Source organism: Physeter macrocephalus, chromosome 17 (assembly GCF_002837175.3).
Source record: "Physeter macrocephalus isolate SW-GA chromosome 17, ASM283717v5, whole genome shotgun sequence".
NCBI lineage: Eukaryota > Metazoa > Chordata > Mammalia > Artiodactyla > Physeteridae > Physeter > Physeter macrocephalus.
The window spans coordinates 54,969,261-54,990,841 of NC_041230.1; the positions used below are offsets into that span (position 1 = coordinate 54,969,261).

At 64.5% G+C, this 21,581-nt stretch overlaps 4 protein-coding genes across 4 annotated transcripts in view; 2 read left to right on the top strand and 2 right to left on the bottom strand.

Annotated features, from left to right (window-relative positions):
• CDH15 (cadherin 15) overlaps nucleotides 1-11,967 on the top strand; it is a 22,482-nt gene extending 10,515 nt beyond the window's left edge. Inside the window, exons 5-14 of the mRNA XM_028478056.2 lie at nucleotides 5,690-5,850; nucleotides 6,576-6,704; nucleotides 7,110-7,295; nucleotides 8,227-8,480; nucleotides 9,102-9,244; nucleotides 9,403-9,639; nucleotides 9,891-10,130; nucleotides 10,542-10,672; nucleotides 10,980-11,153; nucleotides 11,374-11,967. Of these exons, the coding sequence (XP_028333857.1) occupies nucleotides 5,690-5,850; nucleotides 6,576-6,704; nucleotides 7,110-7,295; nucleotides 8,227-8,480; nucleotides 9,102-9,244; nucleotides 9,403-9,639; nucleotides 9,891-10,130; nucleotides 10,542-10,672; nucleotides 10,980-11,153; nucleotides 11,374-11,574 (1,856 nt within the window). The 3' untranslated portion in view covers nucleotides 11,575-11,967. The remainder of the gene's footprint in view (nucleotides 1-5,689; nucleotides 5,851-6,575; nucleotides 6,705-7,109; nucleotides 7,296-8,226; nucleotides 8,481-9,101; nucleotides 9,245-9,402; nucleotides 9,640-9,890; nucleotides 10,131-10,541; nucleotides 10,673-10,979; nucleotides 11,154-11,373) is intronic.
• An 11-nt stretch (nucleotides 11,968-11,978) lies between these two features.
• On the bottom strand, nucleotides 11,979-15,764 carry SLC22A31 (solute carrier family 22 member 31). The gene is given in 13 exon segments (XM_055078927.1): nucleotides 11,979-12,456; nucleotides 12,830-12,890; nucleotides 12,893-12,940; nucleotides 13,299-13,513; nucleotides 13,625-13,733; nucleotides 13,833-13,978; nucleotides 14,139-14,262; nucleotides 14,265-14,303; nucleotides 14,530-14,572; nucleotides 14,574-14,670; nucleotides 14,672-14,686; nucleotides 14,776-14,879; nucleotides 15,669-15,764. Coding segments are annotated over 13 exon segments (1,575 nt in total).
• Nucleotides 15,765-16,038: 274 nt separating this feature from the next.
• LOC114484010 (cadherin-15-like) lies at nucleotides 16,039-18,828 on the top strand. Its single transcript, XM_028477548.2, has 7 exons — nucleotides 16,039-16,050; nucleotides 16,160-16,424; nucleotides 16,583-16,819; nucleotides 17,071-17,310; nucleotides 17,470-17,606; nucleotides 17,853-18,020; nucleotides 18,241-18,828. The coding sequence occupies exons 1-7, from the start codon at nucleotides 16,039-16,041 to the stop codon at nucleotides 18,439-18,441; spliced, it is 1,260 nt and encodes a 419-aa protein (XP_028333349.1). The 3' UTR covers nucleotides 18,442-18,828.
• A 17-nt stretch (nucleotides 18,829-18,845) lies between these two features.
• Nucleotides 18,846-21,580, bottom strand: LOC102977609 (putative solute carrier family 22 member 31; the record flags this gene model as incomplete). Its single annotated transcript, XM_028477549.1, is given in 8 exon segments — nucleotides 18,846-19,323; nucleotides 19,697-19,757; nucleotides 19,760-19,807; nucleotides 20,166-20,380; nucleotides 20,492-20,600; nucleotides 20,700-20,845; nucleotides 21,006-21,171; nucleotides 21,460-21,580. Coding segments are annotated over 8 exon segments (1,344 nt in total), but the record flags the coding sequence as incomplete, so codon positions are not given.
• Nucleotide 21,581: the final 1 nt, after the last annotated feature.

A 21,581-nucleotide genomic window follows, 5' to 3' on the forward strand; every position in this document is an offset into this window, starting at 1 on the left:
AGCCGACCCCCCTGCCCGTTATCAGTCACTGCCTCTCACTGCGTATTAATTCTACACAGAGTGCAGAAACCGCTGACCCTCTGTCCCTTCTGCGTCCTCACAGGGCAGACTCGCTGGCCTGATTCTGTTCCAGGCGGGACAGACTTTCCAGACAGGGATCTGCTCCTTCTCCTCCCCACCTGGTCCCCGGGGCTCTGGTCAAATCCCAGGCTGGTTGCAGACCGGGGGCTTTCAGAGCACACCAGTGACTCGGTGTAATTTCAAAGTCAGGGGCTTAACTAACACATGGTAGCATCTCACCTGCACGCCTGTTTAGCTTCAGCTGCCCAGTCAAGCCTTTTACAGCAAGGGAGGTCCTGCCTCTGTCCACAGGACCTGACTCTTGTCTGAGCCTTGTCTGTTCCTGCATGCCGTCCACCTTTTCCTTTAGGGCCTTTTGCACACGGAGGGTGGTTGCTTCAGTTCTGTCTGGTTGGCCGTACATCTGGTTCTGTTGGCTGTTTAATCTCTAGAGTGGAATTTTCCCCTCTTTCTCTGTGTGTAAGAGCACAGCAGAGGTGGGGGCCAGCCCACTGTGGGGAGAGGGGACGGGCCTAGCCTCTGCCACTGCTTGAGCTCAGCTCCCGGGGCCTCTCTGCGCCCCCGCCACGGCAGCACAGCCCTGCATGCAGAGGGGCCCCTAGCAGGGTGACAACCCCTGTGTGCTACCTGGCAGGGCTCCTGGGGTACTGGGGCGTGGGCAGTCTCGGTCGTAGGTGGTCCCTGAGCCCCTGGGGCGGGGCTCCTTCAGGGTCCCTGCTCCTCCCCCAAAGGCAAAGCGCCGTCCCTCCAGCCCGGCAGCCCCATCCTCACCCTGTGATTGTGGACCTCCAGTGGCCTGCCGCACACCTGGGCCACCCTGTGGCTGAGCCGAGGGGCCCTCCCGGGTCTCCTCCCGCCCCGCCTTCCCTGGGAGCACTCAGCGGGCGCATGGGAAAGGGCACAGACCCCGTGTGGGCACCCAGGGACCTCCAGCATCTGTGCCAATCTGGCCCCTCTTCCTGCTTCCATGGGGTCGCTGCACCCGCTCCCCCAGGGGAGCCCCGACGTGTGCACCTCCTGGGGGTCGCAGCCTGGACTCGGGGGTGTCACGTCGCCCGTGCGTCACCATCTGACGGGCTCACACAGGTGTGATCTTGATTCCCCTTTGTTCTCGTCGTGGCGGCAGGACTGAGGCCCCCGCCTGCGCACGCTCCCTCGCTGGGGACGGGTCCTCAGCCGCTAGGTGTCCGTGACACTGACTTCTGTTTTGCCAAATTTTATTGTGGCAAAATACACATAACAAAATTCAGCATCTTAACCCTTCTTAAGTGTACGGGTCGGTGGTTTTAAGCCCATTCACATCGTGTGCAACCACCACCAGCATCCGTAGAATTTTCTCATTTTCCCAAACCGCAACTCGGTCCGCATTAAGCACCACCTCCCCGTTTCCCCCTGCAGCGCCTGGCACACACTGTCTGCTTTTTGTCTCTATGATTTGACTGCGTATGAGTGGAATCACACAGTGCTTGTCCTCCCGGTCTGGCTGATTTCACTGATCATCTTGTCCTCAGGGCTCATCAGGGTGGTAGCCCGTGTCAGAATCACCTTCCTTTTCAAGGCTGAATAATACTCTCCCGGATGTTTATACCACGTTTTGTTTGTCTGTTTATTCTTCAGTGGACCCTTGGATTGCTTTCACTTTTTAGCTGTTGTGAATAGCGCGGCAGCGAACGTGGGCGTACAAATATGTCTTTGAGACCCTGCTTTCAGTTCCTTTGGGTATGTACCCAGAAGTGGGGCTGCTAGATCAAACGGTAGTTCTATTTTTAATTTTTTTAAATAAATTTATTTATTTTGGCTGTGTTGGGTCTTCGTTGCTGCGCGCGGGCTTTCTCTAGTTGCGGCGAGCGGGGGCTACTCTTCGTTGAGGTGCGCAGGCTTCTCATTGCGGTGGCTTCTCTTGTTGCGGAGCACGGGCTCTAGGCGCACGGGCTTTAGTAGTTGTGGCTCGTGGGCTCAGTAGTTGTGGCGCGCGGGCTTAGGTGCTCCGCGGCATGTGGGATCTTCCCCGATCAGGGCTCGAACCCGTGTCCCCTGCATTGGCAGGCGGATTCTCAACCACTGTGCCTCCAGGGAAGCCCCTATTTTTAATGTTTTGAGGATCCTCCATGGTGTTTCTGCAGCGGCAGCACCACTTTACATCCCCGCCCACAGTGTAGGAGGGTCCCAGTTTTTCCACAGCCTCACCAGCACCTGTTGCTTTTTGTTTTGTTTTGTTTTATTGTTGTTAGCAGCCATCCTAATGGGTGTCGGCGTATCTCGTGGTTCTCATCTGCGTTTCCCTAATGATCAGTCATGTCGAGCGTTTGTTCATGTGCATATCGATCACTTGTATATCTTCTTTGGAGAAAGGACTGTTCAAGTCCCTTTGCCCATTTTTGAATTGAGTTGTTTGTTGGTTTTTTTTTGTGGTTGAGTTTTACGCGTTCTCTATCTATCCTGGATATTAATCCCTTATCAGAGATATGATTTGCAAATATTTTCTCCCATTTTGTGGGTTGTCTTTTTACTCTGTTGATACTGTCTTTTGATGCATTTTTAAATGTTCATGAAGTCTGGTTTGTCTATTTTTGTTGTTGTTGCCTGTGCCTTCGGTGTCGTATTCAAGAAATCATTACCTTCGTGACATTACCAGTGTCATGAAGCTTTTGCCCTATGTTTTCTTCTAAGAGTTTTATAGTTTTACGTTGTACACTTAGGTCTGATCCATTCTGAGTTGATTTTTGTATATGCTGTTAAATAATTACGGGTCCAGCTCCATCCTTCTGCCTGTGGATGTCTTTCCCAGCACCATTTGCTGGGGAGACTGCCCTCTCCACGTCGAATGGTCCTGGCATCCTGTGTAAAATCACCTGCCCATGGATGTGAGGTTTATTCTTGGGCTCTCTATTCGGTTCCATTGGTCTATGTGTCTATCTTGAGGGCAGGTGCACACTGATTACGGTACTTTTGCAGAAAGTTTTGAAATCAGGACGTGTGTCCTCCAGCTTTGTTGTTTTCCAGGATTGTTTTGGCTGTTTGGTGTCCCTTGAGATCTTGTAGGAATTTTAGAATGAGTTTTCTGTTTATGTAAAGACACTGTCCTTAAGATTTTGATAGGGATTGCACTGAATCTGTAGGTCGCTCTGGGTGGTAGTGACATCTTAGCAACAAGTCTTCCAAGCCATGAACATGGTCTGTCCATTTATTTGTGTTTTCTCCGTTTCTTTCACTGGTCTTCTGTAGTTTTCATTGTGAAAGTCTTTCACCTCCTTGGTCACGGCACTGTCATCCTGAGGCATTTAGGCAGTTGTTGTGATGACTGTGTCTGCGTGGGTCTGTGTGGCTGGAGCCCCCTCAGGAGGCGTGCACATCCCGTTCCTGGAGATGCCAATTTGGGTCTATAGTTCAGGGGGTGTCCGCCAAGCTTCTCCTGGTTTTTCTCCTTTCCGCTTTGTAATTAATAGGTGCCTTGTGGGAGACCCTTTGAGACCGTGCAGGTATCCTGCTACCCCTCAAGCCGCCACCCGGCAGCGTTAGCATCCCTGGCGGCTCTTGCCTGCATCAGGTGTTGTTCTAATTCACTGTTGCTTCTTCGTCGTCACTTGGCTCTCTATTATATGATAGGACCTTCAGTACCCCTATATATGAATATATGTGTGTATGTGTTACCCACCAGGGTTCTTGGCCTCCTTAATCAATAGAAATTGATCAAAGGCCAGACAGGAAATTCAGGCAAGGCTTTCTTGGGGCCCCTGCTGCAGCGGTGGGGAGGGAGAACAAGAAACAGGTTCCCTTGCCGGCCCGCTCCCTGATGGGGGGTGAGCTTGCTCCTTATATGAGGTGTGTCTAGGGGTCAGGGGTGTGTCCAGGGGTCAGGCGGGGGGTGGGTGGCTTAGGGGGTTTGCCGTAAACAGAAAACTCATTCTAAAATTCCTATAAAATCTCAAGGAACCCTGAATAGCCAGAACCATCCTGGAAAAGAACAAAGCTGGGGGACACACTTCCTGATTTCAAAACTCTCTCCAAAGGTACAGTAATCATTGTGCACCTGCCTTCAAGACAGACACATAGACCGTAGACCAATGGAACTGAGTAGAGAGCCCAAGAATAAACCTCACATCCACGGGCAGGTGATTTTACACAGGACGCCAGGACCATTCGACGTGGAGAGGGCAGTCTCCCCAGCAAATGGTGCTGGGAAAGCTGCACATCCACATCCACCACCTTAGGTGGTGATGTGTGCACGGGGCGCGCACAAGTACCCTGCTTTTGCTCCCGGCCGGCTTGTGCTCTTCGGAAGTGGCACGGGGCGCGCACAAGTACCCTGCTTTTGCTCCTGGCCGGCTTGTGCTCTTCGGAAGTGGCAGTTGGGCTTTTTAGTCTCTTTGTATCTCGTCCAGAATTTGCTCTGACTGCCACATACATAGTTATTTCTAGTCCCTTGTAGTTTCTTTGTATCCTGTAGCTCGAGGAGAGCTTGCGTGTCCAGGCGCAAGCCCTGCAGCAAGGGGTCCCAGGTCCCAGCCTGTCTCGTATGTGTTTTGTTCACATGGATCTGTCTGGACTTGGGGAGTCTTGCTTCATTCAGTGGGTTATGATTCTTTGCACCGTTGTTTTGAAGCTCAGATTGTCCCAGATATGGCTGATCAGAAGCTCATCAAACTGGCGCAGGCCCTTTCAGCAGCCGGAGCTGGGAAATAAGCTCACATGTATACAGACGCGCGTGTGTGTGCGCCTGCTCTCTCACAGCTGTGTTAACATGTCACTGTACCTTCATCGCAAGTCACGAGTCCTCTCTGGCACCTCCACTTCCGATCCAGCTCTGCAGGGTTCCTTTTGGGTCCTCTTCTCTGATGGCGAGAAGCCGGGCTCCCGTCGCCCCCGGAGTTTGCACACTTGCTCAGTCATAGGGAGCCTGGCAGGTGCCTTTGGAAGCGCTTGCCTGCACCCCGGTGGCAGGGTGCCTATTCTGAACATTGTTTTTGGCTTTAGCCTGGGGTCTAGCTTTGTGCCAGGAGTTACCTGCTAAGGTGGCTTCCCACCTTCTAAGGTTGGGTCGGTGGCCGGGTCACTACCGTTCATCAGACACCAGCATGACACCTAGCTGACCCGTCAGGGCCCAGGCGGGGCTGGGATGAGCCCAGCCACCGGTGAGGGGGGGGCCAGCTCCTCGGGGGGCCCGAGGCTGGTCCACCTCACCGGGATAACTTTTAGTACGCCTGATCTGGGCCGGTGTGGGAGGGGTGGTCAGACCTGAATTGCTCCAGAAAACAGGTGGGCGCAGGTGCTGAGGCGCCCCCAGGACCCCTGCGGCGGCCCTTCTCTCCTGAGATTCAGGGCCTTGTGTGCCCCAGAGCGCAGGTGCGGCCCGGGCGCTGCTTCGCTCCGCATGGGCCGGCTCCCCGGCGAGCTCGCCTGGTCTGTCTCGGGGTTCTGTAGGAGACAGCTGTCAGCTGTGTGCACCGGACACCTGACCTCATCCCCACAAGTGACAAGCCAGGACGCCGGGACGCTTGCGTGTGCAAGGCTGATCGGGGGCCTGGACCTGGTGCGGCGGGCCACAGGGGAGCGGGCAACGCTCCCTGGCACCCGTGGGCGTCACCCCCACGTGTCCCGCCCTTCCCAGGCACCTACGTGACCAGGGCTGAGGCCACGGATGCGGACGACCCGGAGACGGACAACGCGGCCCTGCGATACTCCATTCTGGAGCAGGGCGGCCCCCAGCTCTTCAGCATCGACCCACACACGGGGGAGATCCGCACGGTGCAAGTGGGCCTGGACCGCGAGGTGAGGCCATGCAGCTGCACCCTGGCGGCTGAGGCAGGGCGGCCCCCCAGACAAGGGGTCCGAGTGCCGCGGACACTCTCCGTGGCCCTGGGCTCCGGCAGACCTGCCCCGCGGGTACCTGTGAGGTTCGGTCCAGAGACGGCGTGAGGGGCCCTCAGCGTGTTTTCTGCCGGAGACCTCCCCCGCCCTGTTGCCTGCAGAGCAGTGGGGCTCCTGGGCCTGGGCTGGGCCCACAGCGACCACGCGTGCTGCAGGGAAACAGTCGCCCTCCGGCCGGCCGTGCCCACTCTTCCCCGGTGGGGCCCCTGCGGCCCCTGGCTGCCGGGCTCCTGTGTGGCATTGGCAGCTCACCTCCAGGAAGCCCTCCTTGGTTTCCCCAGGGCCACTCACTGCGTCGGTTGATCTCTGTCCCCTCTCTCGGCAGCTGCACCTGGCTCCCCAGGGCAGGGACCCCACCCCCCAGTGCAGCAGGTGCCCCATAGTGCTTATCTGACTCGGCAACTGACCTCTTGCCCACTCACAGGCTGGGGCAGAGTCTGGGGTCGACAGTGGTGCCGTCGGACCCTGAGAGGCTAGGCAGCCTGTTTTGCCCCAGCGCTTGGGAGCAGGGCAGGTGCTGGAGCCTCCTGGGGTGTGCCTGCCCTGCCCCCAGGCCCTAAGGTGGCTGGCCAGCCCCGCCCTGCGCTTCACCTGGGTCTCCTGACCCCATGTCACTGTGCTCCTAGGTGGTCGCCGTGTACAATCTGACCCTGCAGGTGGCGGACATGTCTGGAGACGGCCTCACCGCCACTGCCTCGGCCATCATCACACTGGAGGATGTCAATGACAACGCCCCCGAGTTCACCAGGGGTCAGGTGCTGCCGCCGTCCTCACCTCCACCGGCCGCTGCTCAGGGCTGACCCCCCCCCCATCCTGGGGCTTCTGGTGGGTGGGAGGCTAGGTGCCCCACAGAGGAGGCATGCTGTGTGGATCGTGCAGGATACCCTGCCAGAGGCCAGCATGGGGGGGCTGTGAGCACGTCAGCAGCTGGACGGCCCTGGGGGGAAGCCACCAAGACCCTGGGGTGTGACCTGTCCCCAGGCCTTCCCGGGTGGGAGGGAACGGCAGCCCTGCCCTCCGGGGAAGACGTGCCCAGCACATGGCCGAGACTGGGAGGGGCTCCTGGCGCCCTGGACTCCGCATGGGTGGTCAGTGGAAGGGTGGCCCCGCAGGGGACCGTCCCCCGCCCACCCGTGGGTGACGGGGCCGAGTTCCCACAGTTCTTCCTGGAGGCCACAGAGGCCATCAGCGGAGTGGACGTGGGGCGGCTTGAGGTAGAGGACCGGGACCTGCCCGGCTCCCCCAACTGGGTGGCCAGGTTCACCATCCTGGAGGGCGACCCTGACGGGCAGTTCGCCATCCGCACCGACCCCAGGACCAACGAGGGCGTGCTGTCTGTGGTGAAGGTGAGCCGAGGGGGGTGCCTCTCCTCACACCCTGGGGCCCCGTGTGGACCCTCTGTGCATCCTCAGGAGGGGAGCCAAGGGGACCAAGAACGCTAGGACTGGGGGCTCGGGCCACGCTGGCCACAGGGGGACAGGGCTGGAAGGAGGGGGCAAGCCCACGTGTTACTTCCAGTGTCTTGCCACTTAAAAGTATATGATCAACACGCACAAATACAGACATCACGTGTTGGCCAACTTGAGACCAGAGACGAAACCAGTAGGAGATACGTTGGCACGCGCACAGGTGCACACACACACCGGTGCGTACACACACGTGGATACACGTGCGGAGAGATGCAGATGAGCTGTCAACACAGGAAGAGCTTTATTGCCAGAGACTGGCTCACGCCGGCCGTCGTGCAGGCGGCTGGCGAGTCCGGAGTCTGCAGGGCTGCGACAGGCTGCCAAGTCAGGAGCTGAGGCTGCATCTGGAGGTGGGACCCCTTCTTCCCCAGGGCAACCTCAGGTTTGCTCTCAGAGATTCTCACCCACAGATGAGACCCACCCAGGTTCTCCGGGACCATCTTCTTTATTTAAAGTCAGCTGATTGTACAGGTCAGTTCAACCACGTCCACCAAATACCTTCTTAGCAAGACCCAGCTGAGTGTCTGCTTGAGGCATTGAGGAGGATGCCCGGCCAGGGGACGGGAAACTGACCTCACAACACCCAGCAGATACGTTTGCGGGATGAGTAGCCGTCATTTTTACATTATCTTTTGTGCCTTTTTGTGCTGCATGATTTTTGTTTTTCCGAGGCTAAAAAGCAGAAGGAAAGAAGGGGCTCTGAGGACAGACCGGAAGAGGCCTCTCCAGCCCGCAGCTGCGCCTGGGTTCCCTGAATGGGGGGGGGGGTCCGGAGTCCTGACGGGCGGCCGCCCCGCCTCCCCTACAGCCCCTGGACTATGAGAGTCGCGAGCGGTATGACCTCAGAGTGGCGGCGCAGAATGAGGCTCCCCTGCAGGCAGCTGCCCCCCGGGCCGAGCGCGGCCAGGCCAGGGTCAGCGTGCAGGTGCGTGACGTCAACGAGGCGCCCGTGTTCCAGGAGAACCCCCTGCGGACCAGCCTGGCCGAGGGGGCGGCCCCAGGAACCCCCGTGGCCACCTTCTCTGCCCGAGACCCTGACACGCGGCAGCCGCAGAGGCTCAGGTGGGGGCCCCGGCAGAGCAGCGGCGCTCCCAGCCCACTCCACCTCCCAGCCAGGGTAGCAGCACAGCTGAGGGTGCTGAGCCCTGTGCCCTGGGGGCTCCCATCGGGGCCCTGGCAGAGGGCTCGTCTGTGTGCATCACCAAGAGCCCAGGGGCTCTCAAGTACCGTGCGTGGGCGTGTGTGCGTGTGTTCACATGACCTCGTCCTGTAGGCGGGACTGGGCTGCATCTGGCGCACACTGACACGGCCCGTCGGTGTTGGCTAGCCTCTGAGCGTCCGGCCCTGTCCGTTCCAGGGAGCCGTTGCTCCCCTGGGACTGGCTGTTACTGTCTCGGATTTCACCCCCTGCCCTGGCCCCGTGTACCCTTGTCCGTCAACATGGTGCCCACCGTTGAATCCTGGCTGTCACTCAGTGGCCACGGGGCCCTGGGCGGCTCACCTGCCCTCCCCGAGCCTCAGGTTTTTCATCTGTTGGTTGGGATGGAAAACGCCCGCTTAGGGCTGCGGAAGGACTATCCTTAAGGGCCTGTGCGTGTGTGTGCGTCTACACGTGACCACACCTCTGGGGGTCCGGCTCAGGCTCAGGGCCACTCTGTGCCCTCCTCCCCTCCTCGCCAACAGCTACTCCAAGGACTATGACCCTGAAGACTGGCTGCAAGTGGATGGGGCCACCGGTCGGGTCCAGACCCAGCGCGTGCTCAGCCCTGCATCCCCCTTCCTCAAGGACGGCTGGTACAGGGCCATCATCCTGGCCCGAGATGATGGTGAGCGTGGAGCTCGGCCTGGGTTCCAGGGCTCCCTAACCCTGGCTGGGGCCCCTGCTGCCGCCCAAGGGCTGACGGGGCGCTCCACCGAGCAGACTTAAGGGGTGGGCGGGGGCTCTGCAGGGGCAAGGGGCCCACCAGGCCTCTCCTGCTTGCAGCCTCCCCACCCAGCACGGCCACAGGGACCCTGTCCGTTGAGATCCTGGAGGTCAACGACCACGCCCCTGAACTGTCCCCACCGTGGGGCAGCCTGTGCAGCATGCCAGACCAGGGCTCCGGCCTTCTCTTGGGGGCCACGGATGAGGACCTGCCCCCCCACGGGGCCCCCTTCCACTTCCAGCTGAGCCCCAGGCTCCCAGAGCTGGCCCGGAACTGGAGCCTCAGCCAGGTTAACGGTGAGCTCTCCCCACGGCCCTGGGGGTCCAGAGCCTGGGGCAGGTCCCCACTGGTTCCCACCTCAGTGCACTGCATCCTCAGGCCCGCAGGGATGTTATCATACACAGGGGACGGGGGGGGGCGGGGGGTGAGCGGGGGGGACCGAGGCCTAGCCTCTCAGGATCCGCTCCCGGCCGGCTGCCGCCGGAAGCACAGGCGCAGAGGCGCGTGGCCGCCCCCTGCCCCTGCTGACCGCCGGCACCCTCCGCAGTGAGCCACGCGCGCCTGCGGCCGAGGCTCCAGGTCCAGGAGGGGCTGCACCGCCTTAGCCTGCTGCTCCAGGACTCCGGACAGCCGCCCCAGCAGCGCGAGCAGCCCCTGAACGTGAGCGTGTGCCGCTGCGGCCTGGACGGCGCCTGCCTGCCGGGGGCCGCTGCGCTGCGGGCGGGTGGCGCGGGCATCAGCCTGGGCGCCCTGGTCATCGTGCTGGCCAGTGTCATCCTGCTGCTCTGTGAGTGCCCGCGCCTGCAGATCCCGCCCCGCGCCACCTGGCAGGCCCGCCCCGCCCCCTTGCCCCGCCCCCGGCGCCTGCAGATCCCGCCCCGCGCCACCTGGCAGGCCCGCCCCGCCCCCTTGCCCCGCCCCCGGCGCCTGCAGATCCCGCCCCGCGCCACCTGGCAGGCCCGCCCCGCCCCCTTGCCCCGCCCCCGGCGCCTGCAGATCCCGCCCCGCGCCACCTGGCAGGCCCGCCCCGCCCCCTTGCCCCGCCCCCGGCGCCTGCAGATCCCGCCCCGCGCCACCTGGCAGGCCCGCCCCGCCCCCTTGCCCCGCCCCCGGCGCCTGCAGATCCCGCCCCGCGCCACCTGGCAGGCCCGCCCCGCCCCCGCCCCACACCGACTTCCGCCCCCTCCCCCCCCCCCAGTGCTCGCCCTGCTGGTGGCCCTCCTGGCGCGGTGCCGGCAGCAGTCGTGTGACAAGAGGCTTCTGCACGGGCTGCAGGACGACCTTCGGGACAACATCCTCAACTACGACGAGCAGGGGAGCGGGGAGGAGGCTGCGGGACGACCTTCGGGACACCATCCTCAACTACGACGAGCAGGGGGGCGGGGAGGGGGACCAGGTGAGGGGCCGGGGGGCTGACAGGGCCGACAGGGTCAAGGGAGCTCCCCGGGGGGCCGCCGGGGCCGAGAGGGCTCCCCGGGGGGCCGACAGGGCCGAGGGGGCTCCCGGGGGGGCCGACAGGGTCGAGGGAGCTCCCCGGGGGGCCGACAGGGCCGAGGGGGCTCCCCGGGGCCCAGCTGGGCGGCGCCTCCCGACCTGCGAGGGCTGCGGCTCAGCCCCGTGCGCTCCGTCCGTCCCTCCTCAGGATGCCTACGACATGGACCAGCTGCGCCACCCGGCAGAGCTGGCGGTCCTGGGCGCCCCTCTGGGACGGCCTTCTCTGCGCAGAGACGCCCCGTTCAGCTGGGCGCACCCCCAGGCCCCCCGTGTGCTGCCCACCAGCCCTTCTGACATCGCTGACTTCATCAACGAGGTAGGTGCCCCAGCGGCGCCCCGTGCCCCGTTCCCCACCCCAGAAGCCTGAGGCATCGCTCTGGGGCTGGACAGGGCGGGGGTGGTGCTGGCCAAGGCAGGAGAGTCGCCAGAGAGAACCTTGCCTCCAGCCCGTCTCCTGGGGCCAGGCCTCGGCCGAGCCGGGGGCGGAGGGCACTTGGCCGGCACGTGCTGGTCCTGAGCCCCAGGCTTCTCCACAGGGCTTAGCGGCCGTGGACAGTGACCCCACCGTGCCACCCTACGACACAGCGCTCATCTATGACTACGAGGGGGACGGTTCTGTGGCGGGGACACTGAGCTCCATCTTGTCCAGCCTGGACGACGAGGACCAGGACTACAGCTGCCTCTGGGACTGGGGGCCCCGCTTTGCCCGGCTGGCCGACCTGTACGGTCCCCCGTGAAGGCACCAGGGAAGAGGCTTCCGGATGGGACCTGCACCCCCCCTGCTGAGGGCACGGCCTCCCGGACACACAGGGCACACCGCAGGGGCCTGAGCGGACACGCCGCGCTTGGCTGTGTGTCGAGATGGACAGAGGGCCCTGCGCCCCGCCCTGGCGCCTTGGCCAGCCCTGTCTCCACCAGGGGAAGTCGGGGTCCAAAGCCTGCGGCGGATTGGCCAGGAGGCACCCTCTTGCCCCGTCAGTCGCCTCCAGTGGGGTCAGAGGCCCGTTCCCAGCTCTTCTTCCCGCCACGCAGATCTCATCTCTGTGTGAAAGGAAGCAGCTCTCCGGCAAACGTGAATTAAAAACGTGCTCATGTCTCCCATGCATGGTTGGCACGGCGACTTGTAGGGCCTTTGCGCACCTCAGTCCCACCAGAGCTGCAGCAGTGGGCCGTCCCCCGAGGGGGTGGGGTCAGTGGGAGGGGCTGCGGATGCCTGGCTGTGAGGGGGAGGGGGACACCAGAAGCCCCCTTCAGCCAAGGGTGCGGCCTGAGGGAAGAGCCAGCGAGGGTGCCAAGTTCCATGGACGCCTTTATGCTCCCCGCGTGGAGGGGGAACCAGGGACCCCCGGCAAAGAGGCCTGCTTCCCAGCGCCTTCCCGTTCCTTCCCGAGACCCGTCTGCGGCGTACTGGCGGGTGGCGTGTCCCTGCGGCCTGGTCACCCCTCCTGGACCAGCTGTGTCCCGGCCCTGGGGAGGGAGGCTGGCAGCGGGCAGGTGGTGCTGGCGGGGGCGGCCCCACGTGTTGCAGGAAGAAGCCGTGCCAGCCATGCATGTCGGTGAGCGGGGCGGCCGCCGGGCCCAGGAACCCAGCTGCCACCACCAGGCCCAGCCCGGCACCGCTGCAAGAGGAGCGGTGGGACACGGCCCAGCGGGGCACCCAGCGCTCCTGGGGTCGATGGCCCTCAGCGGGCCCCAGGAAAACACCTGCAAAGTCTGGGCGGGAAGCTCCCCTGGATCAAGCGTTGTCCTTTCCATTAGAAAACTGAAAGTCGATTTTTGCCCCGGAATCCGACCCTCTCTGGGGGCTCTCACTTCCGACCCTCCCCTCCTCCACTCCTGAGCTGATATGCAGACCCTTCAGTGGCTATTGTCCCCCTCGCCACCCAGGAAGAGACACCTGAACTCTGGTCCCGATGGCACGGACCTGGGGGGGTGTGGGGAGCGCGGGGTGCACAGGCAGGGCCCTGCCCTCCAGCCCTGCATCCTGCTCACCTCATCACCGTGGGGAAGACCTCGGCTGAAAAGAGGCTGCTGAGGGCGGACACTGCCTGGGGGCTAGGAGCCCCAGGACAGAGACAGACAGCACCGTCCGGCCAGGCAGGTCTGGGGAGGAGGAGAGGGCTCCCACGCTGCCCACACCCCCTCCCTCTCCTCACCAGCGTCTCAGGGATCCGGGCCTCCCCAGCCTTCCACCTCTGCTCCTGCACCTGGGGTCAGTGGTTGCAGGCTGCCTCCCGTCCAAACCAAGCCCTTATATTAAGCCCCTTCACGTAGAATCTTTTTCGCCCTCGCCTCCTTGGGCCTCAGTTTCCCCGGGTGCACACTGGGGAGGCGGGTGGGGAGAGGAGCACAGCAGCCTCATCCGAATGCCTCACGCCCTGTGCCTGGGATCCCCGCCGCCACTGGGCAAACCCCCAGCCACACATGACAACTCTGCCAGCCTGCAGGGCCCCGTGTTCACACTGGGCCCCTGCAAGGAGCAGCAGGGATGCCAGGCCCAGCACCAAGGTGCCCAGCAGCAGGACTGGGCGGCGCCCCCAGAGGTCTGCTGTCAGGAGCAGGAAGACGGTGGCCGCTGCCTCCAGGCTGGCCTCCAGGAGATAGGGCCAATAGAAGGCGGGGTCACGCGTGGCCAGGTTGCGCAGGAAGCTGGCTCTGATACCGCCGCCGATCAGCCTGGGAGGCACGGCAAAGCTGCAGGCCCAGCCAGAGCCGGGGACTCTCACCCAATGGGGAAGGCAGAGATCCCTCGCTCCCCTTCGCCCACCCACACCCTCCCCTCCTCACGAACTGAAGCCCAGGATGAGTCCGTTTCTCCAGGCGATGCGGGTATGCCGGAGTTCCAGGACCGAGTGGTGCCAGGGCTGGGGGCTCCCTGCACACAGCACGTCCAGCTCTGTGGCCCCGGGGACATAATGGGGCATGAATGAGGGGATGACACCTCTCCTCCCTCCTCCAGCACCCAGGTCTACCTTCTCCCTGGCTGGTCCATTACCCATAGCCAGGGAGCTCTCCTCCTCCGAGCTGTCTTTGGGGTCCACACCGCTGGCTTCCGCAAAGCGCCACAAGATCTTCCTGGCTCGGGCCGGCTGCCCTGTGGCCAGCAGCCAGCAGGGAGACTCGGGGAACAGGGCTGGAAACCTGCGGGTTTGGGGTGAGGATGCCAGGGGACCTCCCGGTAGAGAAGGAGCCAGTGGCGAAGCCCAGTGCGTGGCTCTGCGTCCCTGTCCTGTGCCCATCTTCCTGGTGCTGCAGGCAACACACGTGGCCTCCACAGTGGATGTGAACCCCTCTCACCTACCCCACAAAGAGCAGCAGGGGTCCCGTTGCCAGGGCGCTCAGTCCCTGCAGAAGGCGCCAGTCCTCCAGGAGCAGGGCCGGGCCGGGCAGCAGCATGCCCGCCACAGAGGAGAGGCCAGCCCCGCGGAGAATGCCACGCGCTGTGGGGCGTCACACAGCTCCAGGCCTGGGCGGACACAGACGGCCTGAGGGCCAGGCCTCTCGGGAGCGCTGCTCTGTCCAGGGCCGTGGTGATCCGTCACTGGCCTGCCCAGGACCTGGACATCTGAGGCCAACGCGCTGCTCGCTCTGACACTCGGGCCTGCCCACAATAAGCAGAGCCCACAGAGCAAACAGTTCCCCGCCCACCTTCTGGAGAAGGGCCCTCAACTGGAGCGCCAGAAAGGCATCACGAGCCGCGTAGAGGGCGAGGGAGGCCCCTGCTAAGGCCCCCCCCCCCACGAAGCAGCCGCAAAACCAGCAGGGCTGGAAAGCCAGTGGCCAGGGCCTTGCTGGCCCCCAGGCCCGTGGCCAGCACCAGGGAGCCCACAAACAGCCCGGCGGCCAAACCTGGTGGGCAGCAGGGGACACACGTGGATTTCGGTCAGGAGGGCTCAGGGGAAGGCTGCCAGGGCCGACGGGAAGGGGCAGTGCGCCACCAGTCACAGCCTGGGCCCAGGAGGACGGAGCCCAGCGACCAGCCCAGGAGGTAGTCCGCCTGTTCCAGTGGCACCTTCCAGCCGTCCTCACACACGAGGTTCCACTGTAGGGGACACCAGTCGCCCGTCAGCTAGCCAGGATCCCTACCCCCGCTGGAGTTCCCAGAATGTCACGCTGGAAGGGACCCTAGATATCCTGTTCCAATTCCTCCCTGGAGACAAGGGGAAACAGGTACAGAGAGGCAAGGGACTTGCTCAGGGTCACACAGTGTGGCCTCCTGAGCCTGGTGGTCTTCACGTGGAACTGGACAATTCCTGGTCTGAGCCCCCAGGGGGTAGAGGCCTGGGGTCCTCAGGACACCCGCATGGAGCCCCGGGTCTGGTTTCTCCTTTGCTCTGGACGGGGTTGCACCTGCCTTTCTCCAGCCACACTCTGCTGCCAGGCTGGCCCCAGGGCCTCTCCTGCCCTTCCCCTCGCCTGTGCACTTCAAGAGCCACTCCCGGAAGAGGCTGTAGGGCCATGCTCACCGGCTTTTCCCGGCCAAGGGCCCTTGACCTCAGCTTTGCACCTCCCGGCCTACTCTGTATCTTCTCCTCAAGCTTAACACACCCTTTTGGGTCACCCTACATCAGAGTTTTTATTTTAAAATCCGACTGCTTGTGAAAGCTGGTGGGCGAGGATCCATCACTACACCAAACAGGTGGCCAGAAGGAGGAAGCCCGGCCGGTTCAGGGCCCCACATGGGCCTGGCAGGGATGTGGCAACCCTGTCCAAGTTTCCACCTGGGGCCCTTCCTCCCAGGGGCAGGGGGTGGGGCTGCGGGGCAGAGGCTGCCAAGAGGAAGACAGGGTGGGCTGGCCTAGCCAGAGGGTGGGGAGGGAGGCCCCGTTACCCTCTCTGAGCAGCGGCGCTCCCAGCCCACTCCACCTCCCAGCCAGGGTAGCAGCACAGCTGAGGGTGCTGAGCCCTGTGCCCTGGGGGCTCCCATCGGGGCCCTGGCAGAGGGCTCGTCTGTGTGCATCACCAAGAGCCCAGGGGCTCTCAAGTACCGTGCGTGGGCGTGTGTGCGTGTGTTCACATGACCTCGTCCTGTAGGCGGGACTGGGCTGCATCTGGCGCACACTGACACGGCCCGTCGGTGTTGGCTAGCCTCTGAGCGTCCGGCCCTGTCCGTTCCAGGGAGCCGTTGCTCCCCTGGGACTGGCTGTTACTGTCTCGGATTTCACCCCCTGCCCTGGCCCCGTGTACCCTTGTCCGTCAACATGGTGCCCACCGTTGAATCCTGGCTGTCACTCAGTGGCCACGGGGCCCTGGGCGGCTCACCTGCCCTCCCCGAGCCTCAGGTTTTTCATCTGTTGGTTGGGATGGAAAACGCCCGCTTAGGGCTGCGGAAGGACTATCCTTAAGGGCCTGTGCGTGTGTGTGCGTCTACACGTGACCACACCTCTGGGGGTCCGGCTCAGGCTCAGGGCCACTCTGTGCCCTCCTCCCCTCCTCGCCAACAGCTACTCCAAGGACTATGACCCTGAAGACTGGCTGCAAGTGGATGGGGCCACCGGTCGGGTCCAGACCCAGCGCGTGCTCAGCCCTGCATCCCCCTTCCTCAAGGACGGCTGGTACAGGGCCATCATCCTGGCCCGAGATGATGGTGAGCATGGAGCTCGGCCTGGGTTCCAGGGCTCCCTAACCCTGGCTGGGGCCCCTGCTGCCGCCCAAGGGCTGACGGGGCGCTCCACCGAGCAGACTTAAGGGGTGGGCGGGGGCTCTGCAGGGGCAAGGGGCCCACCAGGCCTCTCCTGCTTGCAGCCTCCCCACCCAGCACGGCCACAGGGACCCTGTCCGTTGAGATCCTGGAGGTCAACGACCACGCCCCTGAACTGTCCCCACCGTGGGGCAGCCTGTGCAGCATGCCAGACCAGGGCTCCGGCCTTCTCTTGGGGGCCACGGATGAGGACCTGCCCCCCCACGGGGCCCCCTTCCACTTCCAGCTGAGCCCCAGGCTCCCAGAGCTGGCCCGGAACTGGAGCCTCAGCCAGGTTAACGGTGAGCTCTCCCCACGGCCCTGGGGGTCCAGAGCCTGGGGCAGGTCCCCACTGGTTCCCACCTCAGTGCACTGCATCCTCAGGCCCGCAGGGATGTTATCATACACAGGGGACGGGGGGGGGCGGGGGGTGAGCGGGGGGGACCGAGGCCTAGCCTCTCAGGATCCGCTCCCGGCCGGCTGCCGCCGGAAGCACAGGCGCAGAGGCGCGTGGCCGCCCCCTGCCCCTGCTGACCGCCGGCACCCTCCGCAGTGAGCCACGCGCGCCTGCGGCCGAGGCTCCAGGTCCAGGAGGGGCTGCACCGCCTTAGCCTGCTGCTCCAGGACTCCGGACAGCCGCCCCAGCAGCGCGAGCAGCCCCTGAACGTGAGCGTGTGCCGCTGCGGCCTGGACGGCGCCTGCCTGCCGGGGGCCGCTGCGCTGCGGGCGGGTGGCGCGGGCATCAGCCTGGGCGCCCTGGTCATCGTGCTGGCCAGTGTCATCCTGCTGCTCTGTGAGTGCCCGCGCCTGCAGATCCCGCCCCGCGCCACCTGGCAGGCCCGCCCCGCCCCCTTGCCCCGCCCCCGGCGCCTGCAGATCCCGCCCCGCGCCACCTGGCAGGCCCGCCCCGCCCCCGCCCCACACCGACTTCCGCCCCCTCCCCCCCCCCCAGTGCTCGCCCTGCTGGTGGCCCTCCTGGCGCGGTGCCGGCAGCAGTCGTGTGACAAGAGGCTTCTGCACGGGCTGCAGGACGACCTTCGGGACAACATCCTCAACTACGACGAGCAGGGGGGCGGGGAGGAGGACCAGGTGAGGGGCCGGGGGGCTGACAGGGCCGACAGGGTCAAGGGAGCTCCCCGGGGGGCCGCCGGGGCCGAGAGGGCTCCCGGGGGGGCCGACAGGTCCGAGGGGGCTCCCGGGGGGGCCGACAGGGTCGAGGGAGCTCCCCGGGGGGCCGACAGGGCCGAGGGGGCTCCCCGGGGCCCAGCTGGGCGGCGCCTCCCGACCTGCGAGGGCTGCGGCTCAGCCCCGTGCGCTCCGTCCGTCCCTCCTCAGGATGCCTACGACATGGACCAGCTGCGCCACCCGGCAGAGCTGGCGGTCCTGGGCGCCCCTCTGGGACGGCCTTCTCTGCGCAGAGACGCCCCGTTCAGCTGGGCGCACCCCCAGGCCCCCCGTGTGCTGCCCACCAGCCCTTCTGACATCGCTGACTTCATCAACGAGGTAGGTGCCCCAGCGGCGCCCCGTGCCCCGTTCCCCACCCCAGAAGCCTGAGGCATCGCTCTGGGGCTGGACAGGGCGGGGGTGGTGCTGGCCAAGGCAGGAGAGTCGCCAGAGAGAACCTTGCCTCCAGCCCGTCTCCTGGGGCCAGGCCTCGGCCGAGCCGGGGGCGGAGGGCACTTGGCCGGCACGTGCTGGTCCTGAGCCCCAGGCTTCTCCACAGGGCTTAGCGGCCGTGGACAGTGACCCCACCGTGCCACCCTACGACACAGCGCTCATCTATGACTACGAGGGGGACGGTTCTGTGGCGGGGACACTGAGCTCCATCTTGTCCAGCCTGGACGACGAGGACCAGGACTACAGCTGCCTCTGGGACTGGGGGCCCCGCTTTGCCCGGCTGGCCGACCTGTACGGTCCCCCGTGAAGGCACCAGGGAAGAGGCTTCCGGATGGGACCTGCACCCCCCCTGCTGAGGGCACGGCCTCCCGGACACACAGGGCACACCGCAGGGGCCTGAGCGGACACGCCGCGCTTGGCTGTGTGTCGAGATGGACAGAGGGCCCTGCGCCCCGCCCTGGCGCCTTGGCCAGCCCTGTCTCCACCAGGGGAAGTCGGGGTCCAAAGCCTGCGGCGGATTGGCCAGGAGGCACCCTCTTGCCCCGTCAGTCGCCTCCAGTGGGGTCAGAGGCCCGTTCCCAGCTCTTCTTCCCGCCACGCAGATCTCATCTCTGTGTGAAAGGAAGCAGCTCTCCGGCAAACGTGAATTAAAAACGTGCTCATGTCTCCCATGCATGGTTGGCACGGCGACTTGTAGGGCCTTTGCGCACCTCAGTCCCACCAGAGCTGCAGCAGTGGGCCGTCCCCCGAGGGGGTGGGGTCAGTGGGAGGGGCTGCGGATGCCTGGCTGTGAGGGGGAGGGGGACACCAGAAGCCCCCTTCAGCCAAGGGTGCGGCCTGAGGGAAGAGCCAGCGAGGGTGCCAAGTTCCATGGACGCCTTTATGCTCCCCGCGTGGAGGGGGAACCAGGGACCCCCGGCAAAGAGGCCTGCTTCCCAGCGCCTTCCCGTTCCTTCCCGAGACCCGTCTGCGGCGTACTGGCGGGTGGCGTGTCCCTGCGGCCTGGTCACCCCTCCTGGACCAGCTGTGTCCCGGCCCTGGGGAGGGAGGCTGGCAGCGGGCAGGTGGTGCTGGCGGGGGCGGCCCCACGTGTTGCAGGAAGAAGCCGTGCCAGCCATGCATGTCGGTGAGCGGGGCGGCCGCCGGGCCCAGGAACCCAGCTGCCACCACCAGGCCCAGCCCGGCACCGCTGCAAGAGGAGCGGTGGGACACGGCCCAGCGGGGCACCCAGCGCTCCTGGGGTCGATGGCCCTCAGCGGGCCCCAGGAAAACACCTGCAAAGTCTGGGCGGGAAGCTCCCCTGGATCAAGCGTTGTCCTTTCCATTAGAAAACTGAAAGTCGATTTTTGCCCCGGAATCCGACCCTCTCTGGGGGCTCTCACTTCCGACCCTCCCCTCCTCCACTCCTGAGCTGATATGCAGACCCTTCAGTGGCTATTGTCCCCCTCGCCACCCAGGAAGAGACACCTGAACTCTGGTCCCGATGGCACGGACCTGGGGGGGTGTGGGGAGCGCGGGGTGCACAGGCAGGGCCCTGCCCTCCAGCCCTGCATCCTGCTCACCTCATCACCGTGGGGAAGACCTCGGCTGAAAAGAGGCTGCTGAGGGCGGACACTGCCTGGGGGCTAGGAGCCCCAGGACAGAGACAGACAGCACCGTCCGGCCAGGCAGGTCTGGGGAGGAGGAGAGGGCTCCCACGCTGCCCACACCCCCTCCCTCTCCTCACCAGCGTCTCAGGGATCCGGGCCTCCCCAGCCTTCCACCTCTGCTCCTGCACCTGGGGTCAGTGGTTGCAGGCTGCCTCCCGTCCAAACCAAGCCCTTATATTAAGCCCCTTCACGTAGAATCTTTTTCGCCCTCGCCTCCTTGGGCCTCAGTTTCCCCGGGTGCACACTGGGGAGGCGGGTGGGGAGAGGAGCACAGCAGCCTCATCCGAATGCCTCACGCCCTGTGCCTGGGATCCCCGCCGCCACTGGGCAAACCCCCAGCCACACATGACAACTCTGCCAGCCTGCAGGGCCCCGTGTTCACACTGGGCCCCTGCAAGGAGCAGCAGGGATGCCAGGCCCAGCACCAAGGTGCCCAGCAGCAGGACTGGGCGGCGCCCCCAGAGGTCTGCTGTCAGGAGCAGGAAGACGGTGGCCGCTGCCTCCAGGCTGGCCTCCAGGAGATAGGGCCAATAGAAGGCGGGGTCACGCGTGGCCAGGTTGCGCAGGAAGCTGGCTCTGATACCGCCGCCGATCAGCCTGGGAGGCACGGCAAAGCTGCAGGCCCAGCCAGAGCCGGGGACTCTCACCCAATGGGGAAGGCAGAGATCCCTCGCTCCCCTTCGCCCACCCACACCCTCCTCTCCTCACGAACTGAAGCCCAGGATGAGTCCGTTTCTCCAGGCGATGCGGGTATGCCGGAGTTCCAGGACCGAGTGGTGCCAGGGCTGGGGGCTCCCTGCACACAGCACGTCCAGCTCTGTGGCCCCGGGGACATAATGGGGCATGAATGAGGGGATGACACCTCTCCTCCCTCCTCCAGCACCCAGGTCTACCTTCTCCCTGGCTGGTCCATTACCCATAGCCAGGGAGCTCTCCTCCTCCGAGCTGTCTTTGGGGTCCACACCGCTGGCTTCCGCAAAGCGCCACAAGATCTTCCTGGCTCGGGCCGGCTGCCCTGTGGCCAGCAGCCAGCAGGGAGACTCGGGGAACAGGGCTGGAAACCTGCGGGTTTGGGGTGAGGATGCCAGGGGACCTCCCGGTAGAGAAGGAGCCAGTGGCGAAGCCCAGTGCGTGGCTCTGCGTCCCTGTCCTGTGCCCATCTTCCTGGTGCTGCAGGCAACACACGTGGCCTCCACAGTGGATGTGAACCCCTCTCACCTACCCCACAAAGAGCAGCAGGGGTCCCGTTGCCAGGGCGCTCAGTCCCTGCAGAAGGCGCCAGTCCTCCAGGAGCAGGGCCGGGCCGGGCAGCAGCATGCCCGCCACAGAGGAGAGGCCAGCCCCCGCGGAGAATGCCACGCGCTGTGGGGCGTCACACAGCTCCAGGCCTGGGCGGACACAGACGGCCTGAGGGCCAGGCCTCTCGGGAGCGCTGCTCTGTCCAGGGCCGTGGTGATCCGTCACTGGCCTGCCCAGGACCTGGACATCTGAGGCCAACGCGCTGCTCGCTCTGACACCCGGGCCTGCCCACAAAAAGCAGAGCCCACAGAGCAAACAGTTCCCCGCCCACCTTCTGGAGAAGGGCCCTCAACTGGAGCGCCAGAAAGGCACCCTCCAGGGGGTCAGAGGCCTAGCCTGAGTGGGCGCCCCCCAGAGCCCCCCCCCACGGTACTCACGAGCCACGTAGAGGGAGAGGGAGGCCCCTGCTAAGGCCCCCCCCCCACGAAGCAGCCGCAAAACCAGCAGGGCTGGAAAGCCAGTGGCCAGGGCCTTGCTGGCCCCCCGGCCCGGGGCCAGC

Excerpts from the sequence above, each read along its gene's own strand:
- LOC114484010 (XM_028477548.2), top strand. Across the intron at positions 16,820-17,070 it reads GAGCCTCAGCCAGGTTAACG|TGAGCCACGCGCGCCTGCGG; the intron begins GTGAGCTCTCCC and ends CACCCTCCGCAG. Across the intron at positions 18,021-18,240 it reads TCGCTGACTTCATCAACGAG|GGCTTAGCGGCCGTGGACAG; the intron begins GTAGGTGCCCCA and ends GCTTCTCCACAG.